The 26,950-nt window shown below is 35.8% G+C and overlaps 1 protein-coding gene across 4 annotated transcripts in view; it reads right to left on the bottom strand.

The window, feature by feature from the left end:
* The window catches only part of ARHGAP15 (Rho GTPase activating protein 15), a 619,196-nt gene that overhangs the window by 572,843 nt on the left and 19,403 nt on the right, over window positions 1-26,950 (bottom strand). For all 4 annotated transcript variants that reach the window (XM_021076338.1, XM_021076339.1, XM_021076335.1 and 1 more), the window contains exon 2: window positions 18,732-18,910. In XM_021076338.1, the coding sequence (XP_020931997.1) occupies window positions 18,732-18,896 (165 nt within the window). In that variant the 5' untranslated portion in view covers window positions 18,897-18,910. The remainder of the gene's footprint in view (window positions 1-18,731; window positions 18,911-26,950) is intronic.

Raw genomic sequence — 26,950 nt, forward strand, 5'->3', positions numbered from 1 at the left:
TTGCCAATTATAGATGGGAAAGACGCTGGATTACAGTGCTCTCGAAGACGATGATCAAAGTCTTTTCATTCAGCTTTTTGTGACTATTAAGCCGCTCATTTGGTGGAGGCAATCATTAGTGCCTTAATGTGAAACAAAAGCTTCAGGACAAGAACTTCTGGTTGAAGATCAATATGAGAGATATCATTTCAGCTACAACCTTAATAATTGTAACCATAGGGAGTCTGGCAGAGTTGGTTTTATGTATTAATGTAATAAAGAATCCACCAGGTACAAATGGAGAGTACAAATAAAGGAGAATTGCTAGTAGTGACTACTCTGGGAATTTTTGGGTGAGAGGGAATTGTTTGATAAATGCGAGTTAACTCAAAGGACTGTCGCCACAAACACATCTTCCAGTACGAAAATGTATATCTGAGGGCCAATTGGGAAGGAAATTAAACCAAGAATAATAAAAATGGAAAAGACCTCTTGAAAAACGATTAATTTTATACGTTCTATAATGTTCCTTGTGGGATTTTTTTTTCTTTAAGTGGTTAAAATCAAACACACAGTTGATATTTTCATGTGCCTTTCTGCTAAGCTACAAGAGTCCACTTGGGCAGAACTTACAAACAACTTGGTCTAGAAACTGTTATCAAATGAACAAAGAAATAATATGCCATTAACCTTTTCTGATTAATAGAGCTTATCTTTTTATCCTGGGGCAAACTGTAAATGAAAAACAAAGTTTAAAAATATCCACTCAATTTACTCAAGATAAAAATAGAGTTTTTTTAATTTTTTTAGTTTTGTGAATTATCTTTATTATCTGTCTGTAGTTTATTTCTATATCTTTACCTTGACATTTGCTCTTTGATTTTATCTTTGAACATTTACTTTACATGTTGAAACCAGTTATCATTTTCCAGACATTCTGACTTTTTCCTAGTCCTTGTGATGTTGCAATGAGAGACTGCTTCTCTTGAAACAGAATCTACACCTTTTCTGGGAAAGTTAAAAGTACAAAATGTATTTTAAGTTTTCCTCTACCAATTCAAGAAAAATAACATTCAAAACATATAATGATATCTAATATTGCTTAGATTTTATTAGAGCATACATTCAAATGTGCATAGAAAATAGTACTTATATATGTAAATATATACATATATGACTATAAATTACATCTAAAATACTAATACATGAAATAACATCTCTGTTTTAATTGTATCTTTAGGTTATAACATCAATATTCAGATTCACTACTTTTGCCTCATTTCCATTTCCTATGAAGTATTTTTGCCAACTAAGACACTGAATCTATAGTCTCAGGTGAAACATATATACAGGTACTTATAATTGAAATTAATAGAAATATCTTGATTCATGGCTACCTTTCTGGTCATTCTTTCAACCTCTCTGCAGTCTTACCCTGCAGACTTAAACCCTTTTTTATGTCTACACTTTGTCTCAATGGGATCTTCGATATTTCTATGCCATTAAATATCATCTGTTAGCTGTTGACATCAAAGTTATAGCTACAGGGCATGCCTGAGCTCAAGCCCACACAATTCATTGTCCTCTCGACACTTTGATGTGTCACTGACATCTCTAACTTCCCAAATCTTCCCGAATCTGTATCATTCTTTGTTCTTTCCCATCTCAGTGATTGCCATTATCATCAGTCTGGTTTCTCTATCTAAACACCTGGAAGCCTTCCTACTTCTTCTCTACCTACATTCAATCCATCTGCAAGTCTTTTCAATTCTATGATTAAAAATTATTTGTTTTCTTCCACCTGTCTCCACTCAACCAATCTAGCACAAGTACTCATGATTCACTGGGTCAAGAACAGCCTGAACTTCTTAATAGCACTCTCATTTTCTTTCTTCTTCTCCTAACCTGCTCTCCACCAAGCAGGGAGACTCATCTGATTAAAATCCTTCAATGGCTTCTGACTGTGCATCAGATAATAAAATCTAAACTCCTTAGAGTAGACTACAAAGCCCTGCATGCTCTTAGGAACATCTTCACTCCCACCTCACCCTTAATCCACTCTATCCTTTAACTCTGATAATTTATCAGCCCTTTTCTCTATCTGATATTATTTTGTTTGCAGCAGGGAAATCTCTTGATCAAAAATTACATATACTGGTCTTCCTTGAAGCTAAATGGGAACATGTGAAGATACAGTTTTGAACAAGATGCAAGAAGAAATCACTGAATGGGCTTTCCATGGGAACTATTTAAAAGAGTAGGTTAAGTTTGCACAAGCCTTTTGACCTTAACTTGTCTTCTTTCTTGCCTGGAATGCACTTGATATGCTAAAGGTAAAGCAGCCATCTGATGGCCATGAGAAGATCAGCAATAGGAAATAAATTGCATTCTAAACAGGATGAGTGGAAAGATAGAAGGCTGTATCTGATATTTTGGCCAAGCACTACAACTGCCAGGTAGTTACTACCTCTGCATTGTTGCTACACACAAAAATAAGCCCAACAGTTATTTAAGCCATTATGTTTACATCTCTCTTCCATGGGGCCAAGTGTAATCTATAATGGCTACAAAGGTTCATTATCCACATGGGTGGCTGACCTTAGATCAAACAACTTGAGAGCAGTCGGGCAAACACCATTCTCCATCAAATTATTAGTTAATAAGACGTCCAAATATAGTTCTGCTGGATACAGGTAGGAACATCACTTAGTTTTCCCTGCCTTATTCTCTGATATAATGGACTAATTATACACACACACACACACACACACACACGTATATATGTATACATACATATATAATTTAATTATATATAATTAAATAATATTTATGTGCAATTTTCTATCAATAATGTATATTATTATGTGTAGTATATAGATGTATACATATTTTGCATATATAATTAAATGTAATGTTAATTATATTAAATTATATATGCATATATAATTAAATATAATTTTACATATGTATGTGTATAGAAAATCAAGTCCCAGCCCACCCTGTTCATGGTAATTCTAGCTCCACCTTTAGTTATATATTTGTGGTTACTATAATTCCAATGATGCCTTATCCCACTGCCAATTCCCTACTATCTCTACAATGGTATTTTCTGGGAGTTTCAGTCTCTGAGTGGATATAAAAAGGTGGGGAAAGGATAAAGAGCACCAGAATTCTGGTTGTTTCATAAAACAACACCTGTGCAGCACAGGGATTCTTGCCTGGTTTTTGGTTGGCACATATGCCATAATTTCTGAATTACAAAGCAGGCAGTCAAAGAGATGAGCTATGTATTTCAGCCTCAGTGGGTGCAATGATGACTTCACTGTCCATGATGAGAAGCATAGATGGACTATTCAGGTTTTCCTGTTCTCAATTCAGCTTCTTTATTTTTATAGTTATGAGATACTCCTAGATTCTAATTTTTTCTTAATCTTATTGTATAGATCAAAAATTATATATTTTTGTTACAGAGATTTTTTTTTTCAGAAACTGGAAGAGATATAATTAGGTGCTACTAGCCACATAATATTTTAAATTTTTAAAAGAACTTTACTTGTAAAAAAAAATATTAAACGCTCATTTTCAGCCAGGTTCAGTTGAGTTTAGGCATGATGTCTGACTTTTAGGAGTTTTCACATTAGTAGGAGATATATAATATGAAAATATAAAAAGTTGAACAACAATGAAGCCCAATAATTTTTAAAAATAAAACAAAGGAATACACTAAAGCTGTATGTAATGAAAAAAATATGTAATTAATAAAATGAATAATTGCTATAGGAGTTCAGATGAGGGAAAAGCCGGTTGAAAATATGTTAGGTAAAGTTGAAGAGAATTTTAATTGGCATAAAAACAGAATACGTAGCTGCTTCTCAGTTGTTCTCCGAGCCAGAGTGAAGACAGCAGAATGTCACCATGGGATCTATAGCAGGGCAGATTTTCAGGGCTTAGGTTCTATAATACCGACTGTGGCTTAGAATGGCCAAAGATTGGGCTTTAGTATCAGTCATCCATGTCTCAGTTCTATCATTTAGTTTGAGGGTTTAATCAAGTCTCTGTTAGAACACTTAGCATAGTGCCATGTACGTAATAGATGCCCCTCAATAAAAACATGTGTGTTATTGTAACATAAGAGCTAACTCTGAATCATAGCTGAGGATAGAACCAGCAGGCATTACTGTAAAAACAGTATCAGATATCAGAAAATATCTGTTGAAGAATCAGAAGCTTAAATAAATCAAGAACAGGTCGAGTAAGAATTCAGGTAGTTGAATCAAAGTGTTTCAGAACACAGATGAATATTGGAGCCAGTTTTCTGAAAGGTGTTGGTCAAACAGCATGGGGCCCACAGGACAGCTCAAAGCTATAGAGCCAGGTTGGGGAACATTATTCAAATAAATAGCATGATTATAATAGAAATTTTCTATAATTTTGAATACTTCTTATGTGCGCAGATATCACAATTAGCATCTCCTTTAATCTTCATTGGTCTATAGGTAACTGATATTTTTACATTCGTTTAAAAATGTGGACATAGGAAGCCCCCAAACCATGAAGAAATTTGCCCCAAATAGCACAGTAAGTAAGAGGCATAGCCAGGTTTTTCTCCTAGGTCTGCTCAACGCTAGTTCATGTTTATAATCTCCAGACTCCTGTTTGCTCCTAGGGAGTACAAGTGAAGGTAGCCATCATGTAAATGTACTTGAGGGAATGACTTATGCCTGGCTTACATTGCCTAAAAATCATTCTAATCCTAGCTAGAGTCAAGTGTTACTGGTCAAAACACTGAACATGTACCCAACTTATAACCAACAAACGAGAGCATTACAACCTTTGTATGACACTTGTCCTGACAGTTATGACTGGACCTGGAGGGACCACTTCAGGGCTAAAGGCTTGCCACATCTCTCCATGACCTGACTCTTTGATTTGTCATTGGAGATTTGTGTGCCACGGGGGCTTTAATTAGCATCTCTAGGAATCAGCAGAGGAGCGAGTTTTCCAAAGTTTCATTTATGTAAATAACCACTTAAAATACAGAAATGTATTTCCAAACCTTATTCCCACCTAGAAAAGGCAACTTACAGAAGTTATATTCAATGGAAACATGAGTTTTGCAGTTACCTGAATGATAACACAGTTTCTCTTTGTCCATAGCGAACATTTAAAGAAGGTTGGAATAGATATGCTAAAGCTGGCATTGCCAACTCAGGACCCAGTGAAAGGGACATGGTTTGAGTGCTGTGAACTAGAGGCCACATGCCCTATCTAGACAGAGCAACATCTACTTACCTTTAGCTGGTTATTGCCTGTTTTTTGGGGAGCCAGCCCTCTGTTGCCAGAATACATGATATTTTGAGATGTGTCATATACACAGACTTTTGTGAAAGCTCACGATATTAAAATGTCAGATCAATTAAAATACAGGAAGGAAAAAGCACTCCTGGGCCAGATAAAACAGATCTTTAGGTTGGATTTAAAATGCAAGATAAAGTCTAGAGATCTCTGAGAGCCTTTTGATCTTGTTTCAAAGGTGTTTTATTTTTCTTCCTCCTGTGACCCTGACTTCTCTCCATAAAGGCCTACAGTTTCCAATTTGGTAAAGCCAATACTCCAGAAAAAAAATTTGGCAATAAGGAGTTGAGTTGAGATGTTGCAGAGTCCATTTTCCGTGTGCTTCATTTTTTATGGGATATTGCATGTCAATTGGAAAAGAAATAAAAATTCTAACAAAGTTTAATACTCTACAAATTAAGTTTAATTAGTAAAAATGTAAAATAAATGATAAGTAATAAGATGACTAGTCAAATTTAAGTTGATTTAAATTTTGTATAATATTGTGAACAGACAGATAGCATCATTTCTCATTTCTAAGGGCCTGGTGTGATTCTTTTTTATAATATTTAGAAGTGCACTGCATTACTTTAAATACAAAGCAGCTAATCATCAAGTTTGGAAAAATATTTAACAAAACTCACAAAAGTTAAAATATAGATAAACTAGAAAAAATAGAAAATAACTTGACGACAAGAGAACACTATTTCCTTGGATAATCACAGGTGTTTTTAGTGTTGTCCAAAGGGCAGCAAGTTGTTTGTTAATTTATAATAATGTAAGAGTCTAAAATTGAAATTAATCCCAAATGGAAAAATTTGAATAAGAAAATTCATATTTAGCAATATAATAGAATATTTTCACGCTGCCAGTTAAATGTTGTAGAGACTACATTTCCAAATGTATGATTAACAATTGTCATCTTCTACATTTTCAAATTGATAGCTAACAATTGTCATCTTCTGACTGGATACATTATGCTCTCAATTCTGAATAGTAACTTGAATAACTTTAAGATCACAAAATGAAATGTCTTCAGGGCCAACCAGGTAGCATAAACTAATGAAGATATTGCAGCTGCAACTAAGAGCTTTCAAATTCAAAATTTTAAAATACCACCCCAGAAAGAAAAATACTTATGGCCAAATTAGGTCAGCCATTGTTTCTAACTCCTGTTTTAGCCTCTTGTCGCTAGTATATATGAAGTCAATATTGTTCTTAAACAAGTCCTTGAAGCATAAGTAAAAGAAAGCTATCAGAGTTCTAGGTATATGTTAGCGATCTTGGAGAACACAAATGTTCCAAGCCTGGATTCAGCTAAGCAGTCAGACGCTAAGGGGGAAGCTCCGAATCATCAGGGTCAGCATGAGTGGAGAGAAGCACAGATTGAGAGTCAAAGGGTACAAAGGAATTCTCTTTAATGCATCCAGGATCTCATCTGGGTTTCCTTGTCCATTCTTGTAGCAAGACTGCTGTCCAATTATGCACTCTTGCAAAAATAAGAAATTGTGAGGTTTCAAAAGAACCTATTTTGTGTATGATCAAGTACAGGTCTTAGACACACTGTGGATGTGGTTTCAGACCACCACAATAAAGCTAATATCAGAATAAAGCTATTTGCATGAATGCTTTGGTTTCCCAGTGCATATAAAATTATATTTATATTATACAGTAGTCTATTATTTGTGCAACAGCAATACATCTACAAAATTACATACCTTAATTATAAAATATTTTATTTCTAAAAAATTCCATAACAATTACAACAGTAACATCAAAGATCACTGATCACACATCACCATAACAAATATAATAATAATGAAAAGTTTGAAATATCACAGGAATTACTAAAATGTGACATAGAAACATGAAATGAGCAAATGCTGTTGGAAAAAAATAGCAGCAATAGACTTGGACTCAGAGTTGCCATAAACTTTCAATTCATAAAAAAATAGTATCTGTGAAGTGAAATAAAGGGAGGTATGACTTTATTCAGAAATTTCTAAGAATCATTTTGCTTTAGGTGTTGCTAAATCTTTAAACTGGTCAACTGATTGGTTTATTTCAAAACCTGGATGTTAAACTCTATTTCTACCTGCATTTGTTTAAGTCAAGAACTTGGTGAAAATTTTGAATGCTCTGTAAAAAGTCTAAATTGGATCTGTATCAAGTTTTCACGTTGAAAGCAAAACAGTCATAGATGTCAAGTATACATACTAATACTTTTAATTTGTATTCATGAAAAGCATTATTTCTACACCAGTTAAACATTTATTACAAGTTCATAAAGACTAAGAACGGGGGAATAAGAATGGTGATGAAGAAAAAGGCATTATAAGTTTAGCCAGTTAAGAATACTTGCAACTTGAATTGTTACCAAAGAAAGTAATCTAATAACTTGCATCTACCAAAAGAAACAAGACATGAGGAATAGGTTAGAGTGTGCAAAGAGTTTGAAGTAGGCAAATCAATGGAATTTCCACAATTTCAATTTTTTTTTAATTTCATTTGAGATTTACAACACAGAGAAATGCATGTGGGGAAAACACGGTGAAGGTCTCTTATTTCATAGGTCATTTTAAATGTTGTGTACAATATTTGTGACAAAATGTAAGGTACAGGATGCCAGTGCCAGTATTGAGAGTGAGGAGACACTGATGGTGACAATGATGAAATCTAGGAAGCAAACAGGTCTAGCCTGGGCTATCCCAAGACAAGGATTCTATCTCACTTGAATGTAAACTCCAAGAGAAGACAGAACCTTTTTGTTTTGTGTCCCCAGCTTTCAAAGCAGTTCTAACATATAGGTGCCAATAAGTATCTGCCAAATGAATAAAAGAGTGAACTAATGAATGAACAGATAAAAGTAGTTGACTTGATCACCTAATTCAGGGTTGGGATGATGACAACTAGTGAGCAGGAAATTATTAATGCAGGGACTTTAGCACACCCTATTAGAGTAACATTTTCTAGGATTTTTTAATATAAGCTAGAAGATTTCAGGGTAAAAATAACAATTATAATGTTCCCTTATATTTAGAGCTTTATTAACCCAAAGGTGTTGTAAATGGAACCATGAAGATGCCAAATTAATAATCTCTGTGACAGTAAAATCTTATTCTTCAGTATTTTCAAGACAAAAAAAGAAAATGTCTTTCCTTCCCTCCTTTCTATCTTTCTTTCCTTCCTTCTTTCCTTTTCTTTTTCTTTGTTTTTTTTATGCCATGATATTAAAAGCATGGAGGTTAAGGATAGCACATCCAGGAATGTAAACTTCTTTCCTGTCTGTCTGATCACATGTTACTGGCATTAACACTGTCAATAGTTCGTGGTAAAAGAGGAAGCTGACATGGCAGGTCACCCATTGTTAGGCTATGATCACTAGGTAAGCCACGGTGCATGATGTATTATCAAATATCAGCCAGATTCACTTTCTTTTGGGCTTTAAAAACAGTAGTAAGTTACACTCAGTTTGTCTAACCTGAGCTAAGCTTATTTATTCATTATCCTTTTCCTGCTGATTATAGACTATGCCTTGAATACATTTTATACAAGTACAGAATATCAAGTCTTGCTATTTAATTCCTGTGATATAGCAATGGGCCTCTAGGTTTTGCCTCCACATTTTGATGTTGGTGTTTATATTTGAGCAAACAAAACTGTCACTTTGTTTTCCTGTCTTCCTATATTGGGTCACTTTGTGCTACATGATATGATCTAAGACAATTCAATGCAAGGAGACACATGTCCCTTCTCATTGGAAATATGAAGACTGCAGCTTCCTTTTACCCTGTGGGAAAGAAAGCAGGTCAGGTGTCCAAAAGTAGTGGAGGAAAGTTAGTGTCATCTTTACTGCTCCTCCTCCACTGAAATAAATAAGATTATGAGGCAAGAATAGCTCTAGTTTGTGTTTATGATATTGTGGAAGGGCATTCACATAAAAAAACAAGACTATAATTCTAGATGCTTTCAAATACATTATTAATCCAATATCCTGGAATCTCAGGAGAAAAAAAAGCAACACAACTGAAATCACCTCCTCACAGATAAATAAAAATAAAACATCAGTAGCCATTTAGATTTTTTGTTTTATTTATGAAGTATAATCACCTGATCTATTTATTTATTTATTTTTGGTTTTCAGAGCCAGACCACCACAATTTTTTTGCTATTTAAATACCAGAATTTGGTTTTGTTCCATTTTATATTATGTTTTATTTCACTCAAATGGTGGTGTATAAAATACTTTAGACATAAATGAGTGAGGTCCACCTCAGTCAATGTAACTTTGTTATCAAAGGTTTTACACATGAAAAAAAGGCACTATATCGTGGTGACTACAGTCACCAGAAACAACATGCTGGTGCTTCACCAGAAAATATAAGGATGGAAATCAATAGTGATAATAATAATGAAGAGGAAGAGGATAAATAATTAAGTAACTGAACTTCCTCTGGATACTTTCATCTTCTCCAAAGATTCTATCCTCATTTTTGGGATAAATGATTTATCTCCCAATTTAGCATATCCTTAAACTTGCTTAACCTATGACAGCTGTACACTGTGTTACAACTCAAATCCCATGTCCTTCTCCCAGTAAACTTACTGCCAATGCTTTGGAAGTGAATGGGAAACATAAAAATTCCTCATCTGAAAAGGAGAAGCATACAAAATGCATGTAAAGAAGATGGCATCATTTCTGGGAGAAAGTGCTACACTGCTGAACATTTGCTAATTACTTGCAACATGAATTAATGTAAAAAATAATGTCTTTTTCTTACACAGTATTGTTTGGAGATGGTTCTGCTTATCAGTTTTTAATATGCTCTTTGAAAACTGACGTGTACTTTGCCCACATCTCTTTAGGAACACAGGGATTCAAAGACTGGATAAAATACTTTCATGCTTCCCAACACAAACCTGAGAGGGTAATTAAACAGATGGCAACAATAAACTGAATCTGAACACATGAGGGACTAAAGTCCCTTATTAAAAGCCTTACATACTGAAGGGAAGGGAAAAAACAACTCTGGGGAAGTGTTTTAGCAGCCAACACCTTTATGCCTGCCTTGACCTCAGAAGCAGAAGCTAACCAACCATTTACTAATGGGTTTTCTACCACTGGGAGAGGGCATGCAAAAGGTCTTCTGCACACTCCTACAAGCAGGAATGCAAAAGATCGTGTAGACTTGTGTCACTAAGGGAATGTGACTGCTCCTCACAACTGCTTTCAAAGACGTCAGTTTGAGACACACCAATTTTATAACTATAAATCCATCCCATCCTCACCCCTCCTACACACACACACACATACCCAAAACCTATGCTGGAGAACTTATATTCTAGAAGCACAAGATTTTTCTTCTATGTGAGGCCAAAAACTAGGTATTATAGAGTTCTGTGATGACATAGGTATTCTGAATATTTTCAACCTCATTTCTGGTAACAAAAATGATCTCCTATTTATTCCATCCTTGAAACTGGAATTCTACTTATTTCTCAGATCTTTACATTGTCAGTTTGTCCTGTGTTAAATCTATGGGGAGAAGAGTATTGAAGCAATCTTGATGTTTCAGTTTGTAAATATATGTTTGTGGTTATGTTTCCTAGAATACAAAAATGAGCTCAAAAACATAATTATATACATCTCTTTCTGAAATAGGTATATACATATATAGGTACAATAGATATGTGTGTGTGTATGTGTGTGTACACACAGAGAAAGAATCCATTGTATGCAAGAAAGGATCTTGTTACTATAGAGGTCTGCAATTTACTGTGCCATCACACATGCAAAGATGCTATCATGCCATTGCATAAGGCATTTACAACCTAGGGGATAATCAAGTCAGTGTTTTTTCTTCTGTTTCTCAACCTACTTCAGTTCTCTGCTTCACTTGGCAAGTTTTTTGAGTGCCATTTATGAGAAACATTCAGCATCGGTACAGCAATGATTTAGCTTAACTTAGTGCTAGTAGTCAAAGCACAACGTTCAACATACTGTGTTTTAGATTAATCAAGGTTATAATGATGATTTTTGAAAACTGATTTTTGAAAATAGGAAAAGGTACAAGGTATAGACAAATGTAAATCAAATGGCAAACATTATTTACCAGTTTGGCATTTTACCTCTTTGTGCATGTACATCACCATATAACACTATCCAATTTTAATTTGGTGGATTTGATACTTAATAAGTATAAAAAGACTTTGCTCAGCTTCTGATATAATTGTACCTGAAATGACACATATCACCTTAGGAATTTTCCATAAAATCCTCTTAATAGTAGTGACTATGATTCCAAAGTCTTGACACTTATTTTAAGAGTAAAGAATACTATATGAATTAAATAAGAGATGGTGCAAATAATTTAGTGGAAAAGCATAATTGCTGCCACACAGAGTATTAGGTAACCTTTTTTAATTAGAATGTACACTTTTAGATTACTGATTATGAACATCAGGGGACCCAAGATTTTGATTCATCAGTAATTCTCCTTTATGTCTACACTCAGATGTAAAATGAGACCTCTGGCTTAACTTGGTATTTCAGAGCCTTTACATGCTGGTGCAGAATCTGTTTTACCTGTAATCTCTAGTACTGCTCTGCCCCCTTGTGCTGCTACAGTGAACTCAACAGAGGAACAGTTTGCCTTAATCTTTGTACATGTACTACAGAAAAACCCCACTGTCACTTCTCACTTTTCTGGCAAGTTCAAGGTCAGTATCTAGCTATTTTCAGCTCATCTCTTCTTGATCCATGCAGAGAAATGACAAGTTAACGTGATTCGGGGTCAGCTGTATTACAGGAACCGTTACATAAACGGAGAAAGTGAAAATCAATCCTAGCTGACAGTGACTTCGGGATAATCAACATTCACTGGAAGCCTCTGTCAGCTCGCTTGCATCCAACACCGTGTGACTTCTGTCAGATCTTTTTAATAAAACTATATTCTCACTTTCAGCAACCTAAATAAATATTTCTCTTGAGCTGAATTTTTTTAGACTATGTCAGCCTTCCAGATTTGTAAGACTACGCCAATAATGCCTTGAAAAAATTTACGGCTAATACTTATTATCTTATATTTGTTACTGAGCTGAGGTTGAAGGTACCGCTACAAAAATGCCCTTTTTTTGAGTGATCCATAGGTGCTTTCCTTACATACTGTTGCATCTTCTGCCTTGAACTCAGCACCTTTTCCCAAATCAACCTCAGCTCTCACCTCTCTCCCCTCCTCTTTGTTAACAGAACACCTTAATAAATCATTTCATGTAGGGATATTAGGTTTTTTTCCTCCTTTTTAGATGTTTGTAGTTGCTTCCCATTTTATCTCTGTATTTTCTGCCAGGACATTTTCCCCAATTCAGAACTGGAAATGCAGTATTTAACAAGATGTTCCACTTTAGTGACACTCCCACTGACAGACCTGATATGTCAGTTTAGGAAAGGAGCTATTTTTACCCCACCCACCTTGTGCTCCTTTGAAACTGTGAGGCAAGCAGTACTCCATTGAAGTACAATTTACCATAATATTAGTTGTCAGTAAATTCAAAGACGGAACTCCTAAAGCTATAAAATGGATTAAAAGCAATTTAAAAAAGAATTAACAAACTAGAGTAAGAGTATACTGTCAACAAACAAATGCTCCATCATAGGACTGTAATTTGGAATTTTAATTACCCCTCTGCTTCTGTAACAAAACAATGTCTGAACTGGCAGCGATTTGAATCTCTCACAGGTCATTGAGCATTCTAGTTAATTACTCTATGAATAGCCTGTTTTTCTCCCCTCTGGAAACACGTTTCTAATGGCAGTCAAGGTCTGACAAATGTGTCATCTACATAATTAGCTAGGAAGCAACACAAAACATTAAACATGCTTTGTGCCGACAACTATCAAAACATTTCATTTGTTGTCAATTATTCATTACTTTGTAGGTTCTGAAGGGGTTGTTATTATGGAAATAAGTCCAGATGCTAACAAGGTTAGAGTTTTGGATTCAAATTAGTAATCAGAGGACTAACTTAAAAAAAATGTATCTCATGTACATTCAGCGCCATGTTCAATCAGTAGGAGATTATAAACAAATTTAGCTATGCTCAAGTTAAAATGGAAACGATGCAACCATGAACATGAACTCAAGAGTCTGGCTCATTCTTTGAGGTACAGACTCTACACCACAGAGAAAACTTCCTGAACCTTTGGCAAGTCCAATTTGTGCTTGGTAAACAGAGTTAAAGATTTTTCACAGCATGAGATAACATGGGATGGCAAGGACAAGGAAAGAAATCTCTAGTGGTTTTTGATTCTTCTTTTCTCCTCCAGGGCATTTTATGTAAAATCAAAAATCTAGCTAATAAACGTTTTTGCTTCACAGCAGACTAGTTACCTTAGGTAACCCTTGAATTCCATGATTTCCTTCTTTCTTTCTTTTTTCTTGTTATTTCTGAAATCTTGTCTCTTTTATTACTGTTTTAATATCGTATATAAAACCAAGTTTTGTCTTGAAAGCAGTACGCCTAATGTATATAGAGGATATAAAAAGATTTCTCAACAAAATTGACCTATCAGTGGCAAAGAAAATTGCAGTGGAAGACACATTATTGCGTAGTCATATCAGAGGTTTGGATCTATGAAGAGTCTCACTCCACTGTCCTCCAGCTTTTCCTTATAAACCAAAATGGCTTACAAATGTCATCCACAATAGTCCAATAAAGATTAGGAACAAAACACTGTCCTTACACTGATGAGATAAGAAAGATTTAACTGCAGAATGCAGTATGTAAGAACAGTTCATAAGGCTTGTTCTCCAATCAGAAAAATAGAATTCAAATTATATTTGTGTGTGTCTAGAATCTAATTGAGATGATCAGTTTATTTTCTACATAATGTTTGTGATCAGATGACTGTGCTACAGAGCAAGATAAAAAGAAAAGAAAGAAAATAAATTTTATCAGGAGAAATCAAGAAGACCTGTCATCTACAGGGTGCACAAAATATGTCAGGAAATAATTCTACCCTGAGTGTGAGAATGCCCAGCTAATAAAAAAAGATCATCTACTCGCTAAGAGAAAATAATTGTCTGTATATTTTTCAAAGCAAAAAGGCAATCACATCTTACATTAAATAGGACACATTAAAATAAGCTTTAATAATCTTTATGCAGAAGGAAACTAATCCATTTTCAGATCATAAGATCCACAGCAATAAAAGGAAATCATCAAACTAAAAACAGTTTTAGAAATGGTTGCAGCCTCTCATTTAATTAACATGCAACAGATCATATATTTATGAGGAAGTCAAAATATTTAGGAAGGCTATAATCCTGTAAGCCTTAATGTGGTATAAAAACAACAAATAAATGCAAAGTGTTACTGTTATACATGCCTGCCTGATCAATGGTTTTCACATATTGATCTATAAATGGAGTTGACAGTCTGTGTTGGCTGCACATTTTCCAAGCAGTGCTATTTTTACACAAAACCAATACGGGCAATTACCTTTGTTTGAGATGCCAAGTCTTATCAATTCAATGTGATTTAGTGTCATTTTAATTAAATATCAGGATCCACTTCAGGACAATTTATACAAACAAAGCCTCAAACCTAACTATAAGCTTGATTTGAAGTAAACATGGATAAGTCCTACAGCCTCATAATATTTCTCAAAATCTCTGCTAAACAGAAGGCTTATATTTTTAGTAGCAATTTTTATGTCTGCCTTTTTAGCTAGCCACAACTTTGGCAAGTAGCCTACAATCACAGAAGTAAGAAACAAAAGAAAATTGTTTCCTCTTTTTTCTTATAACATATTAAAATGAAAAAATGAAGGGCCACTGTCTGTTAACAGAAGTGCATGGAGTATTGTACGTAAATGGTTAGGAATGGCTTGACCTAAACCTTCATTTGAACACTAAAAAAAAAATATATATATATATATATATATACATCCCTGTCTGTGACGGCCAGGAATGCAGTGATGCACTTCTGCGAGGTTTATGAGATGGAAATGGTGAGTGTTCATACATGTTGCTGCTTAAGACACCAGTATTAAATGCCGGCACTGCTCCTGCCTGCAAATCCTATGTCTGTAGTTCCCTGACTGGGGCTATTTAAGCTCTTCATTAATTTCTATTCTAAACTGTCTAGAAGGCTGGACATCAATCTTATAAATCATATCAAAGCCACATTAAATGTTTTGCATTGGCTATTTTCTGATTGCATATTAGCCTCTTTAGCCCTTAAAGAGGCACTCTACTTGCCCCCATGTAGGCTTGCTAAGCCTTCTGCTTCTGTGTTTAGCACATTTGGGTAAATCAGCAGTCCACCTTAAAGAGGTCTCACTCCAGTGCCCAGAGTGCAAGTACAACAACAAATCACTGTGACCACAGAGCTTTCCCTCCCCACCAAGGATGGTTTCCAGATGGCTCTCACAGATACACGTTCTTACTAACCATGTCACTCTAGGTCCAAACCTTCCCAGCTCTCCAACATGTCTTAGGAAGCAGAGTAGCCTCTTGGAATTTTGAAAAGGCATTGGTCTTATTAAGCACATAAAAATAATTGGTGTGTAGCGAAAATGATGCATCCCACTAACAAAAATACTAATGGAGTATTGATACCTGCTTTTCTGGAATGTTTCCCTGCAGCACTTAAGCAATCAAAACTTCTAATTCAACAAGTAAATTTGCCTGTATTTGCATAGCTTAGGGCTGAATAAATGTTTATATTTCAAATTACTCCTCAATTTAAGATACCAGGAATAGAGGCTCTTACGACAAACATAGAATTTTATATTGTGTTCTGAGTTGTCATATTAAACATATTTTTATTTAAGCAAAATTTGTAAAGAGGAATTTATGAATTAATGACAAAATTATATAATTGCTTTGACCCTGGCATCTTTTTTTATCATTTTTCATAGTAAGTGAAATAATAATAATGTGATATCAGATACTTGTGTTATTATATACTCCAATAAGTCCATATTAGCTTTGCATAGTTGATATGTGAGTGAAAAATAGTATGTATACACCATAGATAATTTAATAGGATGCAAAATACATAAATAATCTCTAAGTACTCAATTTTTTTCTGTACAGATTAAATGTATGTGTCTCTGTTACAGCAAACCATACTGCATGTGAACCTATGCACATGTTTTTAGTATATATCTCCTCTCACTTCTCCTAAGTTCAAAACCTCCCCCCTTGACCTCATCCCAACCTCCAACTTCTGAAAAATCAAGTTCTTAGTTTAGCCTGGGCAGATATCTTTAACAGGCTTGTTTGAATAAATATGCCACAATACTTTACATTCTGTCAGTATCTAGTCAGAAAATTGTACATGGAAAAAAAAGATGAAAAGAACTGAGACAGAAAGAAAATTAGTGCCATGGCAAGCTTTCAATACAGTATCTCTGAGCCAAGTTTTCTCGGTGAAATGACATATCCTCACTAAAATACCCCTTTTATATAATTATGCACTGAGCACCCATAACCAAAAGTAACTTTTATTTTTGTTCCTTATCGAGGAATACATATTGCCCAGGCTAAGTATGCGGAAACAAAACCTGGGATAATTATAGCTAATTTAACTTTGGAAAACTCTTGATTCTCTAGCCGTCCCACATATAACCCTCCAAACTAAAGTTATGTAACAAGGTAATATCAACAATGAGAAACTGCATGATAAAATCCTGCCCAAAAGTGAAAAATGCTAATTTTGTCTCATTTAGCAGCTGGATACAGAAATGCTCATTAGTTTTAAGAGGGTTAATCCTTTTAACTTTTGCATATTGATATGCCAATTATGCCTAATTGTACAAGAGGCATCAGTCAAGGTAATAGTGCATAAACACATGAAAGTTATTAAGTACATCCCAACATGTAATAAAGTAGGTGTTAATTGGTAGCTGAGTTCTGCGGGCTATTGAGGTGGATAATTCATTGAGAGATGGATCACTTGTAATTTCTCTCCATAATTCCTTTTGCAGTCTCATGCTGTGATGTTTTCATGCTTGTCAAAAACAACTGCGGCATAGTGCCTTTTGTTAAACACAGCCAATAAAATATGTTAGGCATCATTAAATATACTTAACTTTTAAACTTTTTCAAAGGTACAGTTCTTACTGATAATACATTATAGAGATTCCAATAATTTACTCTAACCACTGTCTCAAGTTCATGGTTAAGGAAATGTTTTTAGCAGATTCCAAAGCCAAGTTAAGCTGGCCATGTTGTGCCTCCCAACAGACAATACTTTGAAATGAGAAAGTAAAGAAAGAAAAATGCATCTCTTACTACCATATCAAGGGATGTATTTCTCACTTCCAAAATATAATCACTGGCTTCCTCATGCTAAATTCATCTATAATGCTTGAAGAAAGAGTGATTAAAATAATATATTTCTCAGGCTCCTGAGATCATTGTGGGTTAATTTTGCACTTGAAATTCGAGTGAAAAACAGAGAATAAATATAATCAGTAACATGCTACTCAGCAAGTTGATCTCATTTAATAACTCAGTTAGGGAGCTGAATATTTCATAGGCCCCTATGATATTAACAGAACACTCAATTAATAGCTCACTTGTTTCTGCAGGGTGACTGGGACTCGGAGCCTGTCCCCAGCTAACCTATTTCTTGCTCTTGCTCTCACTGTGAAAAACAAAATAGATCCAGGGTCCAAAAGAGTGGCTAACATTGCATAAATAATTTTGAAACATCCTATGGCCTCAGCTGCAAGTTACCACCATTATGGAAGAAAATTAACCAGAGGAGACTCATTGCAATCAGTGTGTTTAGTGGCTCAGGATGCGTGCAGGGGCAGGGACACAATTGGCAGTAGAGTTCATCTCTAACTATTTTATTTCAAATCTTCCTAATGACACATTATGGAGATAAAACTGCTTCCTCTCCAAACCTTAAATCACCACACCATATCAATTGTTTAAGCTCATTCCAAATCAAATTGTAATGTCCAATATCATATATTGTTGGGAGATTTTAAGGAAGAGATTTTCACTTTTTTTTAAAGATTTTTTTTCCCCCTCAGTTTATTCTTAGCTAATTTTAGCCTCTGGCTTCTGAAAGTGATGTACTGTATTTGGAAGTACAAACACCACATGCTAGCATAACCTCATTATTTTTATGACACTGAAGCATGATAGTGGAGGCCCTTAAAATGAGTCAAAGGTGCTCTTCAGTCTAGCTCCAAATCCACTTTATCACTCTGGATTAAGCCCAGCTCTTCTCTCACAACTGGGGATATTATTATGACTATAAGTAGGCAAGATAAAATGCATTACAGAAACAGTTTTCTCATGCACATTAGGAAAACAAACAAAACAAGGCTAATTAGATTTTTTTCTTCTTTGTTACAAAATTCTGTATTAGGAAACTTGGGGTATTGGACTTACAGGTTCAGTGACCTTCCCAACATCGGTGAGGATCATGGATTTACTTTGGCTCAGCCTGTCGTGGTGGCTGTTGGCATTTTTGATTCTCATTTGCACAGCTCCGGTGGCTTGTCGAGTGGGATTCAGTGTTTCCACAGAGGTATCAGAATTTGTTGATTTCTGCATATTACAGTGTTATCCTGATGAAATATAAAAGCATTACATTATTCTAAATTATATACTTTTCCATGAAAAACTCCTAGTGGAGTGCATGTCTCTATTTATCATTAAGGTACAAAAATGAAATAAATTCTCTGCCTCTTTAGTGAAGAAGAAGGTAGTTACTATGCAGTGCTTTTATCAACTGGGACCTCTGTATTTGGACACTACTGTATACCTGCCAGAGGATTTCAATTAATGGTCAGCACAATTAAGTTTTGTGTGGTTCCTTAATTCGATTAAGGAACTTCTAATGGCAGGATGATATGGTTTTCCTTATGCAGAAATGATGTTGCCAATGAAGTATCTTTAGGGTAAATGCTCTTTTCGCTCACATCATTGATCTATTACCCAACTCCATCCTACCCCAGCTTCAGACACTACCACCAGCAAACTTTTTGTTGAACAAAAACCTGTGTGAATAAGGTCAAATTTAAGTGAGCAAAACTGGTTGTAGAGCAAACGAAGCTTGTCCTATTGACTATCAAATATGTAGGCTTGGCCTCTTAGCAGGGTGCAGAGTCCTAGTGCCCACTCCCACTTGCAATATCCACAGGGAAAAATTAAAATTCCTTTGTCCACTGCCATCTGCCAACTGAACTAGATTTAGTAGCTTACCTGGATATAATATTTAGGAAGACTATGAACAAAAAGAAAATGAATCCATACTATTTATTTAATTACGTTTATTTTAATAGAAGGAGTCTGATCCAGGCAGAAAAATCCAGTGTGGGCAAATTTTTAAAGAGTGGCTGTGAGAAAACAATAATTCAGAAAAAGAAAACAAAGGAAATAAATTGGCTGGGTGGACCAGGAGGGCTTATAGTTGTTTCCCAAATCTATAATCCTTTTCAACTGCCCCTCCTCACAAGTTCCTCAAGTGAACAGATCTACGCATTTAAAATAGAATATTTGCAATGCAGATATAGACTCTAAAGCCTCTAGAAACACACCCTCTTCTAGCCTGAGTGTTGCCTCCCTGTCTCCTTATATAGACACCCCATAGCTAGACTGAGCCCAGGGGTACATTAGAGAAAATTGTCACCAGTGAGTTACAGAAGCCAGTATAATCTACAAAAAGGATACATTTAAAGAGCCAACTGCATCAGGACTCCTATGTTTGTTGGACAGTGGGTCTAGAATGATGGTAATGTTCAAGTTGAGTAGATACTAAAATGATTGGGAGGAAAAGTGTTTCCTCATAATTGATACCAGCTTGGAAATTGAGCAATAAGCCATAAAGAAGGTCAGTATTTATTGAATATTTACTATGTATCAAGCAACTAGCTGATTTAATTCTTACAAAACTCCTATGAGATAGATATTAAACTCGTATTTTTATAGAGGGGAAAAGTGAGGATCAGAGTGACTAACAATTTTCTTAAGGACACTGAGTATAAAGAAGTGGAGGAATATATATTTTATTCTACCCAAAAAGGCCCAGTTGTCCATCAACAGATGAATGGATAGAGAAGTTCTAGTTTGTCTGCACAACAGATAAATGCTCAACAATAAAAACTGAATGGACTACTATGCATACGATCAGATACATGGATGAACAGCAAATTCACTGTGCAGAGGGAAAGAAGCCAAGCAAAATAAATAAATAAATAAATCTTCTTATTGAGTGCTTATGATTTAACTTATACAATATTTTTGAAAATGCAAATTAATGTACAGTGAGAGTAAACAGATTGGTGATTGCCTAGGAAGAGGGTGGACCCTGGATACAAGGAAATTTAGGAGGTGATGGATATGTTTGTTATCTTGATTGCAGTGGTGGTTTAACAGCAATATACATATCTTAAAAATGATGAAATTGTACACTTTAAACATGCACTTTAATATACTTCAGTTATAGCTAACAAAATTGTTTATAGGAAAGTTGTATTAAGAATTCCTTAACCAATTTATTTTGCCCATATATTCATTTTCATAATCCTATATGAGATATATTTTAAATAGTTATCTGAGAATAAAATAGCTCTTTCAATAGAACTCGAAATTATAAAAGAAAAAATCTTATCCCCACTATTTCATAGAAATATAATGACAACTACATTAATAAGGATCTTAAAATGCATCAAATATGACCACTAATGTGTATATGAGGGAATCTCACCTATATAACTAGAATAAGATACAGAGAGTTTTAAAAGTAAATGCAATCACATGTAGATGATACAAACAGCCATTTCTCCACCTACCCCAGTACAGGATAACACACTTGGCTTTTTTTCTGTGTAGAATTTGTTATTGAGGCCTTCATTTTTTCTTAGCAAAGCGACATTATTTCAAAATAATGAAGCAAATCTATGTATCTTTTACATTTATAAAGATGCTACTACTAAAAGCATGTTTTTTTTTTCCAGAGTATATTTCAGTGAATGAAGTAAGTATGAATGAATAAAATGAGAACCTAGGTATGTGATTGTAATGGAGGCCTTAGCTTCATTATAATTAGACAGGTTGCCTAAAAAGAACCCATGACGACTTCTAGTGGCAGCACTATCTCTAATGGCCACCTTTGTGACCTTATACAAGTCCATGGACCTCTGTTTCATCATTGGAGAAAAATGATAGTGAGGGGGCATGGGCAACCAGGAGGATTGCTGGGATCTGTAGGGTTCTTTTCATTTGTTACTGCTGTGCAGAAAGTCTGGGAGCTCAAGAAATATTACTGCAGATTTACAGAGCTCAGTGGTTTTAGGCAGAAAGGAACAATGTAAACGCTTTGGTATGATCTGATGCCCAAGGGATCTGGATGAGGGTTGAGGGGAATCTATGTTTAAACATATAAATCTTTTCTAAAAAATCTAGGTTCTCCTTAGAGTGCATTCAAGGCTTGATCTTCCATATTATTCATTAGATTCAAACTCTAAAGGTGGTGTGTTTGCAATACTGGTGAGGGAAATACTCAGGTTAAAGCCATTGTCTTCTTTTTTTTTTTTTTTTTTTTTTTTAGGGCCACACCTGTAGCATTTGGAAGTTCCCACGCTAGGGGTCCAATAGGAGCTGCAGCTGCCAGCTACACCACAGCCACAGCAAAACAGGATCTGAGCCACATCTGCGAGCTACACCACAACTCACAGATCTTTAACACAATGAGCAAGGCCATGGATTGAACTTGAGTCCTCATGGATACTAGTTGGTTTTGTTACTGCCACACCACTGCAGGAACTCCAAAAGCCACTATCTTCTGACCAAGAGCATGAAGCCACTGTATTTTCATAGCCCCACCATGTGCCATTTATAGAACATGTTGCTTCCTCAGAGAATGCATAAAATTCAGGGTCAAATCAACACTTGCCTTCTTGCATTGATTACACAATTAACCCATAATTTGCCTAGTGATGTGTTACTGTCAAAAGGTCTCTTTAAAAATTCTCTTATCTGGCTCCCCCCAACTCTTTCTTCTTGGAGACAGGCTACAGAAAAGAATTTCAAAATTTTCCTTCTTCAGATCTTTCTTTTAAGATGAACTTTCCCCCCTCCCAGTGTTAACATTATTTCTCTTTTCTCACTCTCTCCTCTAGCTATCACTTCCTTTCCAATCTAACCCCCATCTTCACATTTTGTTGATAACCCACCACACTCTGTTTTTTCACTTTATTCAGCTTCTTTTGTTATTTTATTCTACAAAGGCATTCACTTGATACTATTCATTGTTGTTCTCGTATTTGCAAATATTTGGTGGTTTCTAATTTTGCAGAGCACCACATTGCTCTGAGAATGGAGGAAATGACAAAACCTTTTCTTAAAGATTCATACCCACAGAAAATAGATTATCTAGTCGATGTTTATTGAGACTGTCCTGAGTGGTGGGCACAAAATTGGAGGGCTAAAGATACCCTTTTTGTGTGTTTTAGGTTTTTGCTTGTTTGTTTCAACCAAGTGCTTTCCAGTGGGTTGGGAAATGTAATAAAGAAATCAATGATTCACTGAGAATAGAGTTGTGCCCAGGAGGAGAGAGAAGCAATGGCAACAAACCCCGGGGGAACTCGGAGGCATGGAGAGAGAAAGTCTGCAAAAGATCACTTGCTACTGTAGCTAAGTCAGGGCAGGATGGGCATCCCAGGTAAAGCGCAGCGCAGAGGTATGCAAATAACTGTGAAATTGTAAGGTCGATATTGAAATAAGTCATGAAGAAAAACTACAGTACAGGGAAAACTGTAGTACCATGGACGTTCAAGAAAAAGATAACTGTTGGATTTCCTGAAAATCCATTTGGCCTCAGTGTGGATGAGTCCAATCATCTTACTAGCCTCTCATAGGGCTGAAGGATTAACTGAGAGCCCCATCCCTCTAACTCAACCTGAGGCTGGTATTCTAGACACTCTGAGGGAGAGAATTTGGGAAGAGGGCTTTCACTAGCATAACACACAGATGTCTTGTATGAATGAATGGAGTGCAAGACAGAGGGAAGCAGGACTCTCTCCCCTGAGGAGGACACCGAACCCCCAGCAGGAACTGAAGAAGGAGGGAGAACACAGGAGGAAGGAAACCTAATGGACTGAAATAACAGTTGCAATGTGGCTGTGAAACTTATAACTGCTGTACTTGTGGGTTTAGAGATGATTTATTCTTATTCATCCTGTTAGACACCTCCCATACTAAATGTATAGGGCTGAATTAGGCCAAATTTTACAAGTTGTATTTGGATCCCTCCCACTTACGGTTCTTTCTCTTTACCCTCCTTCAACTTTGCCATTTCCCCCTCACCTACATCCTAATACTCTTTTGTTGTCCCACTGCAATGCACACTATGATCCTTTTCATATTTTGGCTACCAAAGTCCCCCACTGTAATACCTTGGGTCCCATCTTATCTACAGAGTCAACATTTCTGCAACTCCATCATCTATTTTTCCTTACTTGCATCCATCCACTCAGTGAATCACTTAGATGTACATGGGAAAGAAATGATTAAACTAATGTCATAAATGATTAGTTAGACTTCCCATTAACTCTCAGGGAATCATTTACCTGAATCTCGGACTGGAAACTCCTCTGGCTATGTGGGAAAATATCTTGCAGTAGAAGTGCTTTGATACCCTACTTTGTGTATGATCTTAAATAAGTTTAGAGGCAGGTAGCGTTTGTGACTAGAATATTAGCATTACATTCGAGTAAATGCTGCCTCCTGGAGTTATGTGATGTGATGACCCTGCCATGTGGTCTAATTTCTGAGTCGTTATGAAAGAAGTTTCCAGGGGAACAAACTCCATTATAAAGCCTGCCCAACCTCAAGTCAAAAGAAACCCTCAAACCCCAGGGTCCATCATGACTTGCTCACAGCATTAGGGAGTAAATGTAATTCCAGGAACCTAAGTATCAATTTCAAGATGTACTCAGAAAGGCAATGAAAAGCTCTAATTTGTGAGGCTTCTGTGTTAAACCAAGAATATACACAAGGTTTTGAAATCATATTCTGTTGTTACATCTGTGTTTTCATTTCTCATTGTCCCTCAAATTTCTAGATTTGGTAGAGCAGATTGGAAAATCAATAATATTTGTCTATGCTTATTTCTATACAACCTAGTAACATCAAGGATTTTGTTAACTGTAAGGCATTTTAACCATAAGTTTCATGTGCTCTATGTACCTTTCCAGTATTTTCCTTGTTCTTCCTATAACATATCATCTACTCGTCATTCTTATTGTTAGAAAACTCTGTTAGAGAAAACATTGATGGCTTATGCATTTATATTCTTACAGGAGGCACACAGAGGCATGGTGAATGACTAATGAAAATATTGAAAAATTAGTTCATTTTGCATCTGTCTAAAATATCCATTGATTTTACAAAACTCTCAAAATAAACATCTCCGAGTTAGAAACTGAAATGTAAAATCCCTTGAGACTGGCTTCACAATTTCTCTAGACTTCCTGATTTTTATATGTACCAAGAGAAAAGCAAGAATAGCTTGTGATGTTGCACTAGTTCCACTTTCAATACTGGTTTAAAAACAGGAAACAGTGATGAGAATGCACTTCGTAAGAGACACACAAACTTGGGTTCTGCTCGCAGACTTGGCCCAGTGGTATTCTGGGCCTGATTCTCCCACTTACACTGCAAATACCCACGTAGAAATGAATGTGATATTTCATCTAATCATAAATTTCATAGCAGCTCCGTCATTTGTTGCACTCTGTTAATTACACTAAGGCTCAGCAGCTTGCCCTTTTCAGTTAGAAAGTGTATTTTTGACATCTCTTCCCATCAGAACATTAAAATAAAAGTATATTAGGAGTTATTTGAGCTAGAAGAAACTGAACAGGCACCATGACATTATATCCATGCTGCAATGCTTTTCATGCTGCAATGCTTTTCATGTCTTCTGTTCACCGAAACTCAGAGTCTTCCCCAAGATGCCACAGCTTGTTCAAGTGGTCCAGAACAAATCTCATATCTTACATCTCCAAATATCCTTACTATAGTCACAGACCCCCACCTCCAAGTGGAAACTATGTGGGAAAATAAGGTAACAAGAATCACCAAGGAAGCCTGACAGAGATAAGAGAAATAAAACTGGGTGAATTGATCATAGTACATCCATAAGTACAGATCATGTATACTAGTTAATCTTTCTATTAATCATTTATAAATTCTCCTGTAATTCCTGAAAAAATAAGAGACTTAATTAAATGTTTGCAGAATATAGAAATAGAAAACAAATGTGGAAACTAGTTAATGCCAGAGTACATAGTCTAGGAAAGCATTACCAATAGGAAACTGTCTTTGACCAAGTGTCCTTCTTATTTTAAAAAGAATATGCATGGGGTTCCTGCTGTGGCCAAGTGGATTAAGAATCTGACTGCAGTGGCTTGGGTCGCTGTGGAGGTGAGGGTTCCGTCTCTGGTCCTACACAGTGGGTTAAAGGATCTGATGTTATTGCAGCTTCAACACAGGTCTCAGCTTACTTTGGGTGTGGCCATAAAAATAACAGTACTAAAATAAAAATAAAAAGAATATGTATAACTTACTTTGGCCAATGGTTCTAAGGCCAGTGAATGATGGTTATTTCACAATGTTAGAGGCTGCAAAGAAGCAATGCTTTTCATGTCTTCTGTATATTTGTTAGTCACCCCTGTTAATACCAACACCTTATGGGTTTATTTTATTTTATTTTACTTTATTTTTTGCCATTTCTTGGGCTGCTCCCACAGCATATGGAGGTTCCCAGGCTAGGGGTCAAATCAAATTTGTATGTAGAAACATACAAATTTCTAATAATATGAACAATACCATATTTCCATTTTACATAACCCTTTTTGTTTATTTCTTATTTGTAAAAAATGACCACATTTAAGACCGGGTTGAAATTTAGCAGGTTTCTGTGTTTGGACAGTAGAGAAAGTTTCCCTTGCATTTCAAATTTCTTCAGGGGCTTGATACTTTTTCTCCACATAGAAAGATTCTTTTGTCTGACATGGGTCACCCCTGCAGATTTTGTGAGGAGAACTGTCTCAGAGGTTAACATTGAGTGTGCCCCAGAATATTCGCATTTCATGGGTGTTAGCCTGGGTTTTCACTGAGTGGCACTGAGCTGTCTGGTCACTAGAACCACCACAAGCTACAGTCCTCTCTGCCTTAACACACAGGAACCCCTCGTGGTGCTATGACCCCATTCCTCTTCCGGAACGTGTAGGAAGGACTGTTTCTCCAGGTTGTCTAAGAGCATGGGGAAACTCCACAGATGAATATTATTTCTCTGAGAAATTCATTTCTGTCCCCTAGAAAGATCTTGTGTTGATCTGTGGTACAGCACGGTCTGTTTGCTCCCCTGTGGAAATGACTTGTGACCATGGTAGCTCCAGTAATGTGTGGCACAACCTCCATGCTACACTTTCCTGACAGGTCAGTAATTAACTTGCATTGGAATTGTTTGTCGTCTCTACCAGAGCAGCCATTTACCAAAATAACATTTTAATTTCAGTTTCCTTCCAGTTCACTTTCTTTTTCTTTTTTTTTCCCTGTGGCTTCTACATCTCTATTAAGTCTAATTTCCCCAGACCACT

Source organism: Sus scrofa, chromosome 15 (assembly GCF_000003025.6).
Source record: "Sus scrofa isolate TJ Tabasco breed Duroc chromosome 15, Sscrofa11.1, whole genome shotgun sequence".
In the NCBI taxonomy this organism is placed as follows: domain Eukaryota; kingdom Metazoa; phylum Chordata; class Mammalia; order Artiodactyla; family Suidae; genus Sus; species Sus scrofa.